The sequence below is a fragment of the Anolis sagrei genome, chromosome 4 (genome assembly GCF_037176765.1).
Source record: "Anolis sagrei isolate rAnoSag1 chromosome 4, rAnoSag1.mat, whole genome shotgun sequence".
Lineage (NCBI taxonomy): Eukaryota > Metazoa > Chordata > Lepidosauria > Squamata > Dactyloidae > Anolis > Anolis sagrei.
Genome location: NC_090024.1, coordinates 203,500,952 through 203,518,086, shown reverse-complemented (window position 1 = coordinate 203,518,086; position 17,135 = coordinate 203,500,952). Strand labels below are relative to the sequence as shown.

The 17,135-nt window shown below is 38.7% G+C and overlaps 1 protein-coding gene and 1 long non-coding RNA gene across 2 annotated transcripts in view; one reads left to right on the top strand and one right to left on the bottom strand.

The window, feature by feature from the left end:
• Positions 1 to 5,461: 5,461 nt before the first annotated feature.
• On the top strand, positions 5,462 to 12,329 carry LOC132772616 (uncharacterized). The gene is made up of 4 exons (XR_009631243.2): positions 5,462 to 5,531; positions 7,840 to 8,289; positions 11,072 to 11,236; positions 11,587 to 12,329. It is a non-coding gene; the product is annotated as an uncharacterized lncRNA (long non-coding RNA).
• A 54-nt stretch (positions 12,330 to 12,383) lies between these two features.
• SYCP1 (synaptonemal complex protein 1) overlaps positions 12,384 to 17,135 on the bottom strand; it is a 93,004-nt gene continuing 88,252 nt past the window's right edge. The window contains exons 28-31 of the mRNA XM_067467063.1: positions 15,690 to 15,824; positions 14,362 to 14,502; positions 12,912 to 13,007; positions 12,384 to 12,832 (exon numbers count right to left, since the gene is read on the bottom strand). Of these exons, the coding sequence (XP_067323164.1) occupies positions 12,689 to 12,832; positions 12,912 to 13,007; positions 14,362 to 14,502; positions 15,690 to 15,824 (516 nt within the window). The 3' untranslated portion in view covers positions 12,384 to 12,688. The remainder of the gene's footprint in view (positions 12,833 to 12,911; positions 13,008 to 14,361; positions 14,503 to 15,689; positions 15,825 to 17,135) is intronic.

Sequence of the window (17,135 nt, the reverse complement as noted above, 5' to 3'; positions counted from 1 at the left end):
GGTGCAAAGGTTGGTGGCCAGATTGTTAACTGGAGCAAGTTGTTAACAGGAGCGGTCAAGCCTCCTGTTTAAACAGCTCCCCTGGCTGCCGATAAGTTTCCGATCCCAATTCAAGGTGCAGGTTATCACCTATAAAGCCTTAAACGGTTCAGGACCTGTCTATCTGCATGACTGCCTCCTCCTTTACGAGCCCTCACGGTCCTTAAGATCTTCTGGGGATGCTTTTCTCTCGCTCCCGCCCCTGTCTCAGGTGTGGTTAGTGGGGACAAGAGAGAGGGCATTCTTGGTGGTGGCCCCCGTCTCTGGAATTCCCTCCCCAGGGAGATTAGGCTGACACCCTCCCTAGCCATATTCCATAAGGAATTAAAGACATGGATGTTTTGTTATGCTTTCGATTGACGACTCCTATGACAAATGACATGTATTGTAACCTGAATTGTCATTTAATCTTATTTCCTATGTTACATTGAATTGATTCTGATCCTGTTAATTTTTACTCTGTTTTCATGATATTTCTTATGCTATTATACATTATTATCCACCTTATTGAACCACCTTATTCTTTAACCAGCTTGCATAGTGGTCTTCCCCCCCCCCCCCCCGCTCCAAAATTAGTCTGATATTACTGCTGTTGCTTGTCATTATTGTTACACTGATTTTCTGCTGTTTTATGTTGTCTTAATTGTTATTGTTTTGCTTTTAATTTATTCTGCCTTGGGCTTGGCCCCATGTAAGCCGCCCTGAGTCCCTTTAAGGAGATGGAGGTGGGGTAGAAAAATAAAGTTCTTCTTCTTCTTCTTCTTCTTCTTCTTCTTCTTCTTCTTCTTCTTCTTCTTTTCTTGCAACAGAGGAGTTGTATGCTCCCTGTAGCCAGACGCAGTTAGCAATCTGGCTACTGTCTATGGACCAGCTGACATTTCTGAGCACTTTTCAAAGGCAGCTCCATGTAGAGCGAGTTACTGTTGTCCAAAAAGGATGTGAACAAGGCATGTACCACCACAGCAAAATCTGACTTCTAAAGATAAATCTATCTTTGTTTTTAGAGATGCTTATGGGAGAGGGGTGAAAGTGCACCTTAGAATGGAAGAAATACAGCATTTGCAATTCTGTATTTACCCCAGGATTGTACTTGGTTTTTCACATCATGTTTGCCTCAATATCCTTGTCAAGGTTTTAAGTAATAACAAAGTTTTTACTCATGAATAATTTCAACAGAAAAATTGAAATTCAATAAGAAATTCTTTGAAAATTGCTTGGGCTCTGGAAATAATCTCAAATACGATGGATGAAGGACAAAAAACAGTTGTTCGGAGCATGTCATACAAACTTTAAAAAAATCTACTCTAAATTATGACAAAATATTTCTTCATTTGAAAATTATGTTTTCTAATTGATTGGGGGGGGGGGGTGGAATCTCCTTGTTCCTGTTTTTAACACCTTATTTCTAAGAACACAGGAACACATGGGAGGAATCCAGCTGTAATATGTTTTCTTGCTTCTACTTGGAATGAAAGGAACCTAAACTTTCTAGCTTTATTTTTAACACCATTCCAAGAACAACTTTATCACAAGAGTTGTTTCCAATCAAAAAACTTTCCCAAGTAATTAAAAAAAATCTTTTCACTTGTTTATTTCTATTAACTAATTATCTTCATTGTTTTGTTTTATTTTCTTCCTTTTCTTTTTTCTTTTACTTTTTTACTGTTAAGTTTGGGAAGTTATCCCAAGGAAATGAGGAGGAGGAAGACCAATAGGAAATGGAAATTATTGAAACAGTAGAAACAGAAAGGGCAATGTATTGTCGAAGGCTTTCATGGCCGGAATCACTGGGTTGTTGTAGATTTTTCCGGGCTATATGGCCATGTTCTGGTGGCAATTTTTCTCCTGACGTTTCGCCTGCATCTATGGCAAGCATCCTCAGAGGTAGTGAGGTCTGTTGGAAGTAGGAAAAATGGGTTTATATATCCGTGGAATGACCAGGGTGAGACAAAGGACTTTTGTTTGCTGGGGCTAGCTGTGAATGTTTCAGCTGATCACCTTGATTTGCATTCAATGGCTTGGAAGCGCCTGGGGGGAATCTTTTGTTGAGAGTGATTTCATGTGCCTGTTTGTTTCCCCTCTGTTGTTTTGCTGCTGTAATTTTTGAGTTTTTTAATACTGTAGCCAGATTTTGTTCATTTTCATGGTTTCTTCCTTTCTGTTGAAATTGTCCACATGCTTGTGGATTTCAATGGCTTCTCTGTGTAGTCTGACATGGTGGTTGTGAGAGTGGTCCAGCACTTCTGTGTTCTCAAATAATATGCTGTGTCCAGGTTGGTTCATCAGGTGCTCTGCTATGGCTGATTTCTCTGGTTGGAGAAGTTTGCAGTGCCTTTCATGTTCCTTGATGAGTGTCTGGGCGCTGCGTTTGGTGGTCCCTATGTAGACTTGTCCACAGCTGCATGGTACATGGTAGACTCCTGCAGAGGTGAGAGGATCCCTCTTGTCCTTTGCTGAACGTAGCATTTGTTGGATTTTCTTGGTGGGTCTGTAAGTGGTTTGTATGTTGTGTTTCCTCATCAGTTTCCCTATGCGGTCAGTGGTTCCCTTGATGTATGGCAAGAACACTTTTCCTCTGGGTAGATCTTCATCTTTACTCTCGTGGTTTGTTCTCGGTTTTGCAGCTCTTTTGATGTCTGAGGTGGAGTATCCATTGGCCTGTAGAGCCCAGTTTAGGTGGTTCAATTCATCTTGGAGGAGGTGGGGTTCGCAGATTCTTTTTGCATGGTCTGCCAAGGCTTTAATTGTGCTTCTTTTTTGACTTGGGTGATGGTTGGAGTTTTTATGTAGATATCTATCTGTGTGTGTGGGTTTTCTGTAAACGGTGTGACCCAGTTGTTGATCTGGTTTGCGGATGACTAGGACATTTAGAAAAGGCAGTCTTCCTTCATTTTCTTTTTCCATGGTGAATTGGATGTTTGGGTGGATGCTGTTAAGATGTTCCAGGAACCTGTTGAGTTCTTCTTCTCCATGGCTCCAAATGGTGAAGGTGTCATCCACGTATCTGAACCATATAGTGGGCTTTTTGGTTGCTGTTTCAAGGGCTTGTTTTTCAAAGTGTTCCATGTAGAAATTAGCTATGACCGGGCTGAGAGAGCTCCCCATAGCTACTCCATCTTTCCCAGAAGACATCACAGATCTGTTTCACCATTGCCTCACCACCAGCTACTTTCAGTGGGACAATGAGTTCTATGAACAGAAAGATGGAGTAGCTATGGATGACACCTTCACTATTTGGAGCCATGGAGAAGAAGAACTCAACAGGTTCCTGGAACATCTTAACAGCATCCACCCAAACATCCAATTCACCATGGAAAAAGAAAATGAAGGAAGACTGCCTTTTCTAAATGTCCTAGTCATCCGCAAACCAGATCAACAACAACAGCAACAGCAACAAAAGATTCCCCCCAGGCGCTTCCAAGCCATTGAATGCAAATCAAGGTGATCAGCTGAAACATTCACAGCTAGCCCCAGCAAACAAAAGTCCTTTGTCTCACCCTGGTCATTCCACAGATATATAAACCCATTTTTCCTACTTCCAACAGACCTCACTACCTCTGAGGATGCTTGCCATAGATGCAGGTGAAACATCAGGAGAAAAATTGCCTCCAGAACATGGCCATATAGCCCGGAAAAACCTACAACAACCCAGAAAGGGCAATGTTATCTATGCATGTCTATTAAACCTACCTGGAAACTTTTGCATATAAATGATTCTATATATCCCGGCGATCTACTGTTTGATCTGGTTCCAGAGCCAGCATCCAATCCACAAAAAATATTTTCTTGATTCTAGCATGAAACAGGAAAAAAGGATACAGTGGACTGGTCAAGCCCTATAACCTTTCAACACCCAGCCTGTTTATTTTTCTAAAACTGAATTGCTGCATTCTCAGACTGAAATTGTGTTGCTCTTAAGATTCAAGAAGGAGTAGTTTTGTACAAAAAGAAGGACTGTTGTATATGCTACTAGCTTTCTAGATTACAAATTAATCATTCACTTGGGATGTTTATCACAAAACAGTATTTACAGCTCCTTGATGATTTCAGCCAATTTGTTGAGTTCTTATATATGCTAAAGGTGGGTCAGTAACTTGGAGGATTTTTACCATAAAATCCACTGTTTTTCGAACAATTAGTCACAGAAAACATTAATACTGCAGAGGTAGAATTGTGGGAGTGATTTCTTAAGACTGAGTGTAGATTTTGTGTTGATACGCACAAAATAACAGAAGGGGCTGAACTAGCTTCTCTAGTCCATGAAAATAACAATTGCATCATGGAAGCATATTCTGGGATGACGAAATTGATGGTGAATGAAAATATAATGCCACCTATGAGTCCAAGGCAACAACTTATGGCACTTAGATGGCATTTAGGGAGGAATATTTAGAATTCTGAAATAGAGATCTCCAGATCATGGATTTAATTTTGTTTTGAATGTCTCGTGGATGTTTTGAACATTCCTATTACAATATCTAACACATGTTTTGTTCCTCACTTATAAATGTCATTTTCTAATTGGTTCTATCATAAAAACATGGAAAAGGTTTATTAAACTGCAAAAAATGTGTTTTTGTGAGATATCCTGCAGCACATAGTTTTTCAATGAATATCTCTCAACCAATTCAACAGTTTGTGGCAGTCACAAAAACGAAGTTTCTGGAGTATAACAACTACTTTCAAAGTAAGTACTGCACAAGTAAACAGGAATAACACTTTCAAACCTGGAACAGATTTTCCCCCCAAAATTTGTTACATAGTGTTATTCAAGCATTGTGTGTTTGATGTGGTTTTTTAAAAAATTATACGTCAATAGGAGCCGTTCTTTTGTCAGCATGCAAATTAAAAATCTATAATACAAAATAACTCCATAATGAAAACACAATAAAACCAACAGAAAGATAAAGAAAATAAAACCAAACAGTACCACATAAAAACACACAATTATCTAAAATCCAGCATAAAGCAGTAGTGCCAATTTTAGCACCAAAATTTTTTAACGTGTAGATCCAGATCCTAGCAGCAGTCCTGAATTTCCCACTCCCTTCCTTCCTCTTTTTAAAGAAAAGACAGCACTCTGATCAAAATCAGAATGTTTTTAATACAATTCTTGGGAGGGAAACTATTTCAAGCACAAAGGGGGTGCTTTTATAATAACATTTTTCAGTAAAGTTATAGAATCTCTTTTACTGGACACACTTTTCATCTTGCACTGAATTGCTGCCTTATAATATGAAGCATTATTTCCTGTTATGTTTCCCAGCTGTACTCAAATGACAGGTGAGCCCAACCCAACCAGTTATTGTTCAACGTGACTAATCTGTGAACCTTTTTATGGTTTCACCTGTTGCCATAGGGATCTCTTTATGCTTTGCCCAGCCCTCGAGCAAACAGTTCCTCCAGTTATTAAATACACAGAAACATGCTAAGGCAGAGTATCGATTACTTGGAGTAACTGCCAGTAAGCTCAACCACCTCAGCCTTCCTTGGTGAGTTCTAATATATCTGATTCAGATTTCTGTTACTGTAAATAATTTTTATTTTCTGGGCCACTATTCAGAGTTGAAAATACTCTTAAGAAGCAGGAATAAGTTGAACCAAAATTAGGATGTTGCTTTCACTGATTTCTTCCCAACTTTAAGCTGTGTTTGGTATTAGGCTGATCTTTTCAAGTTAGATATTAGAATTAGAGCAGAAAGAATGGCCACATATCACATCTGATCAGTTTCCACAAAGGCATATTTCTCTGTACTGAAGCAACTTTCCACTCCACCCCTTGATGTGACATTTCTGAGAAACTTTTAGGACTTCATCACATGGAGATCCAGAAGCTGGGAGCCGGCGGAGAAGAGGTTTTGGTTTATTTTACGCTATGACTGGCAAAATCACTTCAAATGATTGCTTACATAAGAAAAGTTTATGAAATTGATGGCTTTGCCTTAAGTCACTAGGACATTCAAATACATGTTTTTTTTCCATTGAGGTCTGCTTCTTGGGAGGTGATAATGGTAATCTGTAAAGTCCATATGAAAATAGTGAGCACCCTTGAAGCCAAAGGTCAGCATGGCCAGTATGAAAAATGTGATAGGTTACTTCCTCATTCTGGTTGTCTGCCAAAGGTCACCAAGCAGTAGTGCATTTCACCCTCCTTTGATCACCATTTCGAACAACAAACTGATACTAAGATCAGTATTGTTTTTAGTTTCCAGATTCAGGTTTTTATTTATGAACCCAGAAATACTTATATCACTGCCTTCTTGTCAGTGACCAATAAAGTCTCTTAAAGGAAAATAGTGTCTTATTACTCTTCTGCCTAAAAAGCTGGAGGCCTCTCCTTCTGAATAAGATTTCAAGGGTCTCAACTTCCTAGTTTTCTACCAGGCATCCTGAAGACTAAGTAAGAATTAGGCTTATACCATTCATCTTTCTGGTAGATGCTTCTGATGATACTCTAGGGTAGAAGTTTGCTGGTGGTATGATTGTTTTGGCATCTGCTTTTTCAAGCACCTGAAAAGCGGTTGGGTTATTGAGGGAATGCCACAGACTATTAGGGCTTACAGAGCACCATTTTCTTTTCCCATAGTTGTCCCTCCTTTTTTTCCAGAAGTTGACACTATTCTTCCCCTTTGCCACTTTCCTTTCATGTTTGTCCTTCTTCCTTTCTCTGCTGCCTCTGCTAAAAGCACCCTCCTGGTGGGAGGATGGGGGCAAGTTGGTGGGTGGTCATCTTGGTTAGGTGGCTCTTGCCGTGTAAGGATAATTCCCTTGTTTGTATCAGCATCCAGGAAAGGCAATGCTCAGTGGTGGTGGTGGGGGGGGTGATTGTATACATATAGTTGCACATATTCACAGGTCAGTATTTCACTTCCCTCTTTTCTACTGGCTTCACTCTACAAAGTACATCTGTCGGGGATGCTTTGAATGCAATTTTCTTGCTTCTTGGCTGGGGGTTGGACTGGATGGCCCATGAGGTCGCTTCCAACTCTATGATTCTATTATTCTATACAGGTGGGAAGACCACATGACAAGAAAACTGAGAAATACTTGATTAAACAAATAAGTGAGTGCTAATAATATGTGTATGGGTGGTGGATTTTTTAAAGCTACCGCTGCTGTGGTTGTGTGACTAGACATAAACTGATACAGCTAACATGTACACACACAAGAAACAACTCATTGCACTCATGTGGCAATGTAATGGAGGTCCCGTGTGCCTTTCTAAACTGAAATCAGGTATGTGTGGCAATAAAGGAATCAAAGATCAAAGGACTAGTAATGGTTGGAAAAAGATACTGTGCTTGGACTTTACTGCATGAGGTAGGCAAAGTGATGGCCCCCATTGCAAAATGCCCTGTGCTTCTTGCTGCATGTTTGTCTCTCATCCCTAACTATTAGCAGGTAAAACCCATCAATTGCTTCCAATGCCACAATGTCCTTGTCACCTACTTGGTGCAATGGGTCCCCTCTGTTTCTGTGTCAGTATACTAGCAGTAAAAGTAATGTCAGGGTGCAGCATTCTCCTCCTCTCCTTGACTGTTTTCCTTTTATTTTATATTTGCATTTTGTTACTTTTAAGCATGGGAAGGTGGGGCTATGAGGGTGCAAGGAAATACAATCATAGGATCACCAACTGGCAAATCAGCACAATTATTCTAATGAAGACATATTCAATATCAACTGTTTTCAACTTAGTACGAACGTATCTGCTATCAGTGATAATACAACTGTAATTGCTTCATGTGATAAAGTCCAAGTTTTTTAGCTTTTGCCATAAGACGGTTCCCCTTCATGTTACAGGTTACTTGCTACTAAAGGCTAAATATATGCAAACCACAATGACTACTCATGAAGCAAGACATGCTGCTACTTCTGAAAGGACTGAAATGCCTACAATAACCACTAAAGAAGCAGACAACACTGCCTTGCATAACACAAGTACCAACTGGAATATATATACCATAACTGCGAATACTACCAGTGTTTCCACAATGTTATCTTATTTATCACAAAGCACTCACTCTCCTAGTACAGAAAGAAACAGTTCATCAGATACCATTGCTGAAACCAAAAAGGTGACAACATTTCCTGCTGAATCATTCTTTAGTAATTCTGTGTATCAATCCACTGTTGAAGATCCCAAAGCAACAACTTCAGCTATAACATCGAGTTTGATAGCCCAAGTTTCAACAAGTATGCCATTAATCAGTAGCAAGCTTCTGGCTTCGGTTTCATCAAATAAGTTTCAAGGTAATGATGGATAAATTATATATTTGATAAGACTCTACAACCAATTCTACCAAATTCTAAAGCAAATTCGAACAATTTAGACTAATTAGTACCAGTCTTTGATAAAACAAGATTGGCCCAATTCAGTACAGGAGCAAAAATAATAATAATAATAATCACAGACTGAATTAATCTGGAGATTCCTATGTCAAAAAGTAATGATGGAAACGTGGACGTTATGGCTTGAATTCACTTGGAGATAAATTCACACATAAGTCATGCTAAGCATGCAGGGTCAAAAAGTCATTGCATAATGGATGTTTCCTGTTGATAATGGCAGAGGCAAAGTTGCACAGAAACATCTTTGTTTGAGCCTTGTCTTTGACATATGTTGTGCAGTGTTGCTATTCTGCATGGATGTTACATAATGCTGCCATAGCCTATGTTCACATGTGGGTATTTATACTACGCCAGGGAGACAATAGAATGTGGCCTATGGTGTATGGCTCATTATAGCATAGTAGGTCCCAGTGCCAGACATGAAATGATTAGAGCAGTTCGAGACACCCACAGGACCCCAACATATTTCAGAGATAATGGCACATCTGATTCTGGAGATATGAACAGATACTTCTCTGGTCCTGTTTGCTCCCCTGTAGCACATGGTGGCTGTGCAGGGGTCTTCAGAGATTGTTCACTATGTAAAAAATGTTACCTTTTTTGAGCATCGTGAATGGAGGAAGGAAATATGAACCCCACAGTGCCCCCAAAAAAGAAATATGAATAAGGAAAACTTATGTAAATGTATATGCCCATCAAGGTGACAGTTTGGGTCTCTAATTTTTTTGTGTGTGTCAGAAGCAACTTAAGAAAGTTCAAGTCGCTTCTGGTGTGAGAGAATTGGCTATCTGCAAGGACGTTGCCCAGGGATGCCCGGATGTTTTACCATCTTGTGGGAGGCTTCTCTCAAGTCCCTGCATGGGAAGCTGGAGCTCACGCCATCTCATGTATTTGAACCAGCCTCCAGGTCAGCAGTTCAGTCGGCACAAAGGTTTAACCCATTGTGCCACCGCGGCTCATTGTGCCTCTAACATAACCATATAAATGGAAGTACCAAGGAGATTCAAGAGATCTGGGCTTTGATTATTGATAATTCTCACACGAAATTCAAAGCAAATCATCATTAACTCCTTTCAATAACAATATTTTATTGAGATCTTTGGGAATGAATTATGTGAAGTTAAATAATCTCATTTCCTGTACTCCATTTATTTGTTAGAATGTGGAAATAACTATGATGACGGTGTTGTTGTCTGAGCTTGATCTCTAAAGACATTTTCACATGACAGTTAGGGCCACATTAACATGAGACTAAGGTTAAAATATCTATCACTATTTTCAACCATTTTTGCATAGTGAGCTTCTAAAAATGATGTACAAGTTGCCAAATCTCAGGACCTGGCTTGAGTCACAAGTTTTTAGGAGTCATCTCCAGGTGGGAGGGAAGATTACAAATTCACCAGTTTTGATGGGCACTGTTCCAGATTAGAGAAAAAGTTGTTGTTCTGTGCTTTCAAGTCATTTCTTATGACAACCCTAAAGTGCCACTATCACAGAGTCTTCTTGACAAGATTTGTTGAGAGGATGCTTGTCTTTGCTTTTCTTTGAAGCTGAATGTGACTTGCCCAGTAGGTTTTCATTAACACGGAGGAATTTGAAATCCGGTCTCCAGGTGTAGTCCAGTGCCCAAACCACTACACCATGCCAGTTTGCAGAGGACAGGGCTGTATGCATATTTCCAGCTCAGGTAGGGGAGCAACAACTATTTTCAAGGTTTTGTTGTTGCTACTTGCAAAGACTCTACATGGGGTTATTGGCAGGGGTTCAAACAACATTAAATTATCTGATACACAGCAGAAGAGCTCTTCACTCCTGTTAGGGAGCCAAATACCTGCTTGCTGTGAAGTGGTCTCCTCTGAAACAAGAACACAGACACAAAGCTTTTCTTTCCAAATAGAAGGGTTTTCTTTCTTCAAATACCAGTACAGTATTTACAGTATATACAACAAACTCTCTCTCTTCATCCATCAACCCTCAAACTAACCCCTAGTTTCTACAATCAAACTGGCCCTCACATCCCAATTACAATGACACCTGTGGTTAGACATGAGACACTGGTTATCACTTACAGAAATGTTGAGTAACTTACAAATCTTGACAGTTATGCATTTACTGAGTTAGCTTCCTCTACCCCTCTCGGTCTATGCAGTACAAGGGCTTAATATCATATCTGTTTTACATTCACCTTCTGGCTAGAAGTGAGTAGGCTACACTAAGTGTTATTTATTCCATTTCACATAGAAGGAAAAATCCTCTTATTTCAACTTGATCTGGGAGCAGTCCTTTTAGCTTCCTGTATGAATTTCTAAACAGGAAAATTGGGTGCAGGATGTGTGTATGTGTGTGAGAGATAACATCGACGCTGCCAAATAATCCAGTTGAACTGCGTTATAATGGTTAGTGTAGATTCATATAATGCAGACTGAACTGCATTGAACTGGATTATACAGGTCTACACTGACATATAATCCAGTTCAATGCAGTTAATCTGCATTCTGAAACTGGATTATATGACAGAGTAGATGGGGCCAGAGTTTGAATGTCAAACTGTGAGCTGCTATGGGTGTTATCTAATGCATCACAGTTAATGATATTACCTGCAGTCATCCTTGGTTTTAGGAAACCTCAGAGCCTGACTAGCAAATCTATGTGAGAGGAATGTGTCTGTATTCTTTCATTTCAGCAGGAGGTGGTCGTTTGAAGAATTCAGAAGCCATCTTAACAATCAGTTTTGCCATTCTTCTTGCACTAACAATCCTAGGATTCACTGTTTATATTTTCAATAAATTTAGAAAGAGAAGAGATCAATATTCCCACCATCCACTTTATGATACTTCTTCTGAAACAGGTTAGTAGATAATTTTTATCAAAAGACCTATATGTAGAAGCATGAAATTATTCCATATTTTCAGATGGAAATCCAATGGAGCACATGGCATACTGTAACAGTTGAGAGCTTTTTGGTAAGTGCTGAAGACTGCTAATTGGATGACAGAAATGTGAAAAGTAAAGTGGGATTTGGAACATAGTCAAACTAGTTATCTTGATAGCAACACTTTTAAAAAATTGTTGTGGTCACTGCCTTACTCGATATTTTGTAAATCCAGTTTTACACTATACAAGAAAGAATTTTGAGCCTTGAGGTTGTTTAGATTTATTTTCTTTCCCCAATAATATATTTTCCCAAACTTTTCACAGCAGAAAGATATGCAATTCCAGAGGATGTACTGGTTATATCAGGAGGACTGTATGATGCACCAAGAATATATAATCCCAACATGGTGAATGAAGATGATGAACTTACAAATGATTATTTACCATTTAGTGTTCAACCAGGACAACTCAAATTGGAATTTCTGTCAGGAGAAAAAGAACAGGACATTTTCCCAGCTTATGAAACATTTCAGAAAACACCAGGAGATTTATAATGGATGGGACACAGATCCTTCAAAGTGGCAAAATTAACCCACTGTGATGTCAGTTTGAAAAAAATCAGAAAATAGAACTCACAAAGATGTTTATTAAAACAAAGAAACATTTACAAGTTATACAAGAATAGTTAATAATTCTTTGCAACTTAGTGACTGCTTGTGCACAATATTTTACTAGATCCAGATTTATTCATACACAGAATTGACCCCCCAGAAAACCACAGTACTAATTTAATTATTTTATCAGCTATGTTAGATCTCCTTGCTATTGTGAATATTTTTCTTTATTGTAATTTATTATGTTATTGTTGTAATAATAAAGATTGAATAAAAATGATTTAATTGCTCTAATGATGAATAATTCTGGTCTCCGTGTATTGTGCTTAAATAAGTAACATAAAACTTTACTAAAACTAATAAAATTGTATTTTTGCTAACTCTAAAAACTTTGTCAGGTTTTCCCTGTTTTTATTAATATATACTGCCATTGCTCATGTGGTGAGAAAACTGACATCGATTTCACTGGAATCCTATTTCATTATTCCTCCAGTGCTGGTGCCCTGTGGGCTACACACTGTTTCAACTATAGTGCTATCTAAAAATTTACAGGCATCTTTCTTCTTTTCAGGACCTGGTGCAAAAGAGACCAGTGTGTTAAAACAAAGAAGGGAGGAAGTGGGAGGAAAGAGGGCTTTATTGAACCTGACTTTTCCCCACCACATATGCTAGCTGCAGAGGATGGATCAGGCCATAAACTCTTTTTTACATCTGAATTACTGAAGGGTTCAATACTTTAACAAAGGCAATGTTAAATTTAAATAAAGTAATAAGCAAGCCTATTAGTTACATAACAGTAGTATATTTTTAGTTTATGAAAAAAGCTTTTCAGCTTCTTTCAGTTTGTTTTTTCTGTCCATTTTGGAGATTGCAGACCATCCCGACTCTCGCATCTTTTTTATAGCAGCAAGCTTCACTAAGGATCCAGGGGTTTTGATGCTAGATGGAGTTTGAACCTATATACAAAAAGGAAGCTTTAGTTAATTTTGTTAAGACCATTGAGATTCACAGCACACAGCAAATGTGAGAAGATACCTTTTCTGGTGTCATTGGAATTGGGGTCCTGACATGAGGTGCTGGTGGATAATCTTTATACAGTTGCTGAAACCTATCTTCCTTTGACACAAGACACTGGAAAAAAAATTAAAAATTAGTAAAATCCACAGAGACCTTTCTTTCATTTTGTATTATACCAAACTGTGGAAAACCATTTAATGCAAGCTAATTCAAACTACAATCCTTATGGTGCCTGGGAAGCAAATGTAAAAGCCATTAACTTGAGGAGCATTTCATTCAGTGTGCAGGGAACAGGAAAAAATACTATGCAAATCTTTAACAATATTTTTGTTACATATTCTCCCCTATGAACCTAAAATGGTATTTCTCTGGGCAGATCTAGACAGCTCCTTTAATACAGAAACTTCCGCAATAAAAGGGGGCTGTCCAGACGACATTCTGGACAAACCAGAATTAATCCACCACAAACCAGGAAACCCCTGATTTATAGCAAATTAATTTAATAGCGGGTTTATTCCGCACCTTCTTGGAAGGTGCGGGGTAAACCCATTACCTCCAGTGCCTGGACTGCATTCCCATAGTTTTCAGGGCTAAATTAGACAGGAGAAATAAGAGATACTTAGGGAGTCCACAGTCAGGTACAAAAGAAGGCAGTCCAATAGAAGCTAGTCAGGAACGAAGGTTCAAGAGCTGCTGCTAGAGCGATGGATGAAGAGAACTGGAGGCCTAGCCTTGCCCATGGGCTATATATACTCGAGGGGCAGGGCGAGGCAGGGGTAAAAATGTCTACTTTTATCTTCCAGAAGGTTCCAAAGCTGGTCTGCACAGGCGCAGAAATATCATATGTGCGTATTCACAGTTAACTATGACAGGGAACTTATTAGGCAACCACAGAAAAGTTTATGGCAGATTATTGAGGATGCTGTATAATAGATATTTCGATCATTTCATGCTACAGAAGGGTTGGCTACCACTGTAGAAAAAAAATGAATTTAATCTGATTCAGCAAGGCTATATTTATATTAATTCTGAAGCAGAAGCTCCTGATGATATTGTTTATTAATGTGGAGGTTAAACCCAGTCATTGCGGGTTATTGCACTATATCATCTTGAGAATCTTAGCAGAATTTGTTCAGAGGGAGATTTGCCCTTACTTTCATCTGAGGCTGAGAGGGTGTTACTTGTCTAGAGTCACCCAAGATTTCCATGACCAAGCCAGGATTCAAACCGTGGTCTCTCAATATTCTAGTCCACTAATCAAACCACAATAACATGCTGACTTTTATATTGTAGAAATAATCATATTATAGCTATATTAAATAAGAAATGAAGAAAAATGGAAAAACTGATACTGCTTCAACATAAAGTCATAAATATGCAAATATCAGATATATTTAGCCAACATTATTTTCAGTTACTATATGACATCTTTTAAATAGCAAGGTGAATTTTATTTTCAGATAAGTACCAGAAGGTCATTTTCAGAACTATCTGACCGTGTATCCATTTCTAACAGAACTCTTCTCTTTTTCTTTCTTCTGTCTTCTGAGCATTGATTGGTGCTTTCTCTTTGCAATTTAGATTTTGTAGGTGTCTTCACAGTGTAAATCTTGGTGAAATAAAGATAGTTAAAACAATTTGTTATAGTAAAATTCTCAGTGTTATAACTAGAAACGCTTGTTCAAAGATCCTCGTGTGAAATATTATAGTCAATATGTACAGAAAGTACAGTGCTGGTTAGCTCATTGCATTGGCATGATGCTTGATAAAGCTGTGGAGAAAATAAAACATTTCTCCCAAAGGTTGTTTATTTGAAGTACACTGAACTAAAAAAGATTGTCAACACAAGTTTGAGACTCTTCCTACCCTGAACTTTACCCATCTTCCACTCATGCATATATTTAATGTTTCAGAAGCCCTGCTAGTTTTCCATTAAACCTATATGCATTTTTTTAACATCATGCCTTCTCAGCCCAGGTAAATACCCACTAATTTGTCCTGCCATCCTACCCCCATAGGTAAAGGGTAAAGGTTTTCCCCTGACATTAAGTCCAGTTGTGTCTGATTCTGGGGGTTGGTGCTCATCTCCATTTCTAAGCTGAAGAGCCGGCGTTGTCCATAGACACCTCCAAGGTCATGTGGCTGGCATGACTGCATGGAACGCTGTTACCTTCCCGCCGGAGTGGTACCTATGATCTACTCACATTTGCATGTTTTCAAACTGCAAGGTTGGCAGAAGCTGGGGCTAACAGTGAGAGCTCACACCGTTCCCCGGATTCAAACCTGCAAGTTTTTGATCAGCAAGTTCGGCAGCTCAGTGGTTTAACCCACTGCACCACTGGGGTTCCTACTCCCATATACCTTTCAATTCCGGATTCAGAGTAAAGGTCACACTTGTAAAGAAGTTGCTTCTACTAGAAAATGCAGGGTAAATAGGGTTTTTTTTTTTTTTATGGTCTTAAAGACCTCAGCTATTTAAAAGAATAGCATTCATTTGGAAAGTAGTGGGATATCATGTGTTCTGATAGCACCAGCATCAAAGTTAGAACTAAATATTTCACTTGTGTGGATATGGAGTTTTTTTGTTTGTTTGTTTTTTGCTTAATATTTTGTCCAAAAATTGTTTCTCAAACATGAATATTGACAGTAATAAGCACAAGGACATTTTCCTTGTTTTAAAATAAATCCATTTGTATTGTATACAAAGTATTGGCATAGATAGGAATCTGAAAATGAATTCTGAACTATTACCTTATTAAAAATTAATGGATAATTCAAATATATTAAGAAACCAACCTTGGCTGGAGTCCATGAAGACTTCTGTGTATATTCCAATTCATTCACATTAGTAGATTTCGAATTCTGAGATACATGAAGTGGCTGAGAATTCAAGCTGTGTTTAGGTGTCTCAAGAGTGGATGTTTGCGCTTTCTATAAGTCAAGTGAGAGAAAAAAACTCAAAAACAATGAGAGGAAAAACAAAATCCTTACAAATGAATAGTACTAGAAAATGTTACTACTTTCAATTGTGTTGTTCTAACTTATTAATCTGATTCACAGAAGACAGCAAGGGAGCAGCTATGTTTAAAATGTGTTAAATTGGCTTCCATAGCAGCTCAGAGGTGAAGTTATATGTATCTGTAAACACTTTGAGATTCAGCAGGAGAGAGACAAGGTGATTTGGTATACCCATACCACCAAGAACTTGCCACAATTTATTATGATTCACACAGTCAAAGGCTTTAGAATAGTCAATAATACAGAAATAGATGTTTTCCTGAAACTCCCTGCCTTTCTCCATTATCCAGCAGATATTGGCAATTTGGTATCTTGTTCCTCTACCTTTTCCGAACCCAGCTTGTATATCTGGCAACTCTCGTTCCATGTATTGCTGGAGTCTTCCTTGCAGGATCTTGAGCAATACCTTAATGGCATGAGAAATAAGGGCCACTGTACGAAAGTTTGAGCAGTCTTTAGCATTTCCCTTTTTTGGTATGGGGATATGTTGATTTTTTCCCAGTCTGGTGGCCATTCTTGTGTTTTCCATATTTGCTGGCATATGGCATGCATCACCTTGACAGCATCATCTTTCAAAATTTTAAATAGTTCAGCTGGGATCCCATCATCTCCTGCTGCCTTGTTAGTAATGTTTCTTAAGGCCCATTCAACCTCACTCCTCAGGATGTCTGGTTTTAATTCACTCATCCTCGATATTGTTATCCTTCCTATACAGATCTTCTGTATAGTCTCGCCACCTTCTCTTGATCTTTTCAGCTTCTGTTAGGTCCCTGCCATCTTTGTTTCATATCATGCCAATTTTTGCCTGAAATTTACCTCCAATGTTTCTAATTTTCTGGAAGAGGTCTCTTGTCCTTCCTATTCTGTTGTCTTCTTCCACTTCCATTTATTGCTTGTTTAAAAATAGTTCCTTATCTCTTCTGGTTAACATCTGGAATTGTGCATTTAATTGGGCATATCTCCTCCTATCACTGTTTACTTTTGTTTTCCTCCTTTCTTGGGCTACTCAATGTCCAATCCTGATGAAATAGTGAAGAATAGAGACTTCACACTGGCAACAAAGATCCGCATAGTTAAAGCTCTCTACAGATGTGAGAGCTGGACCTTAGGGAAGGCTGAGCAAAGGAAGATAGATGCTTTTGAACTGTGGTGCTGGAGGAAAGTTCTGAGAGTGCCTTAGACTGCCAGAAGATCCAACCAGTCCATACTTCAGGAAATAAAGCC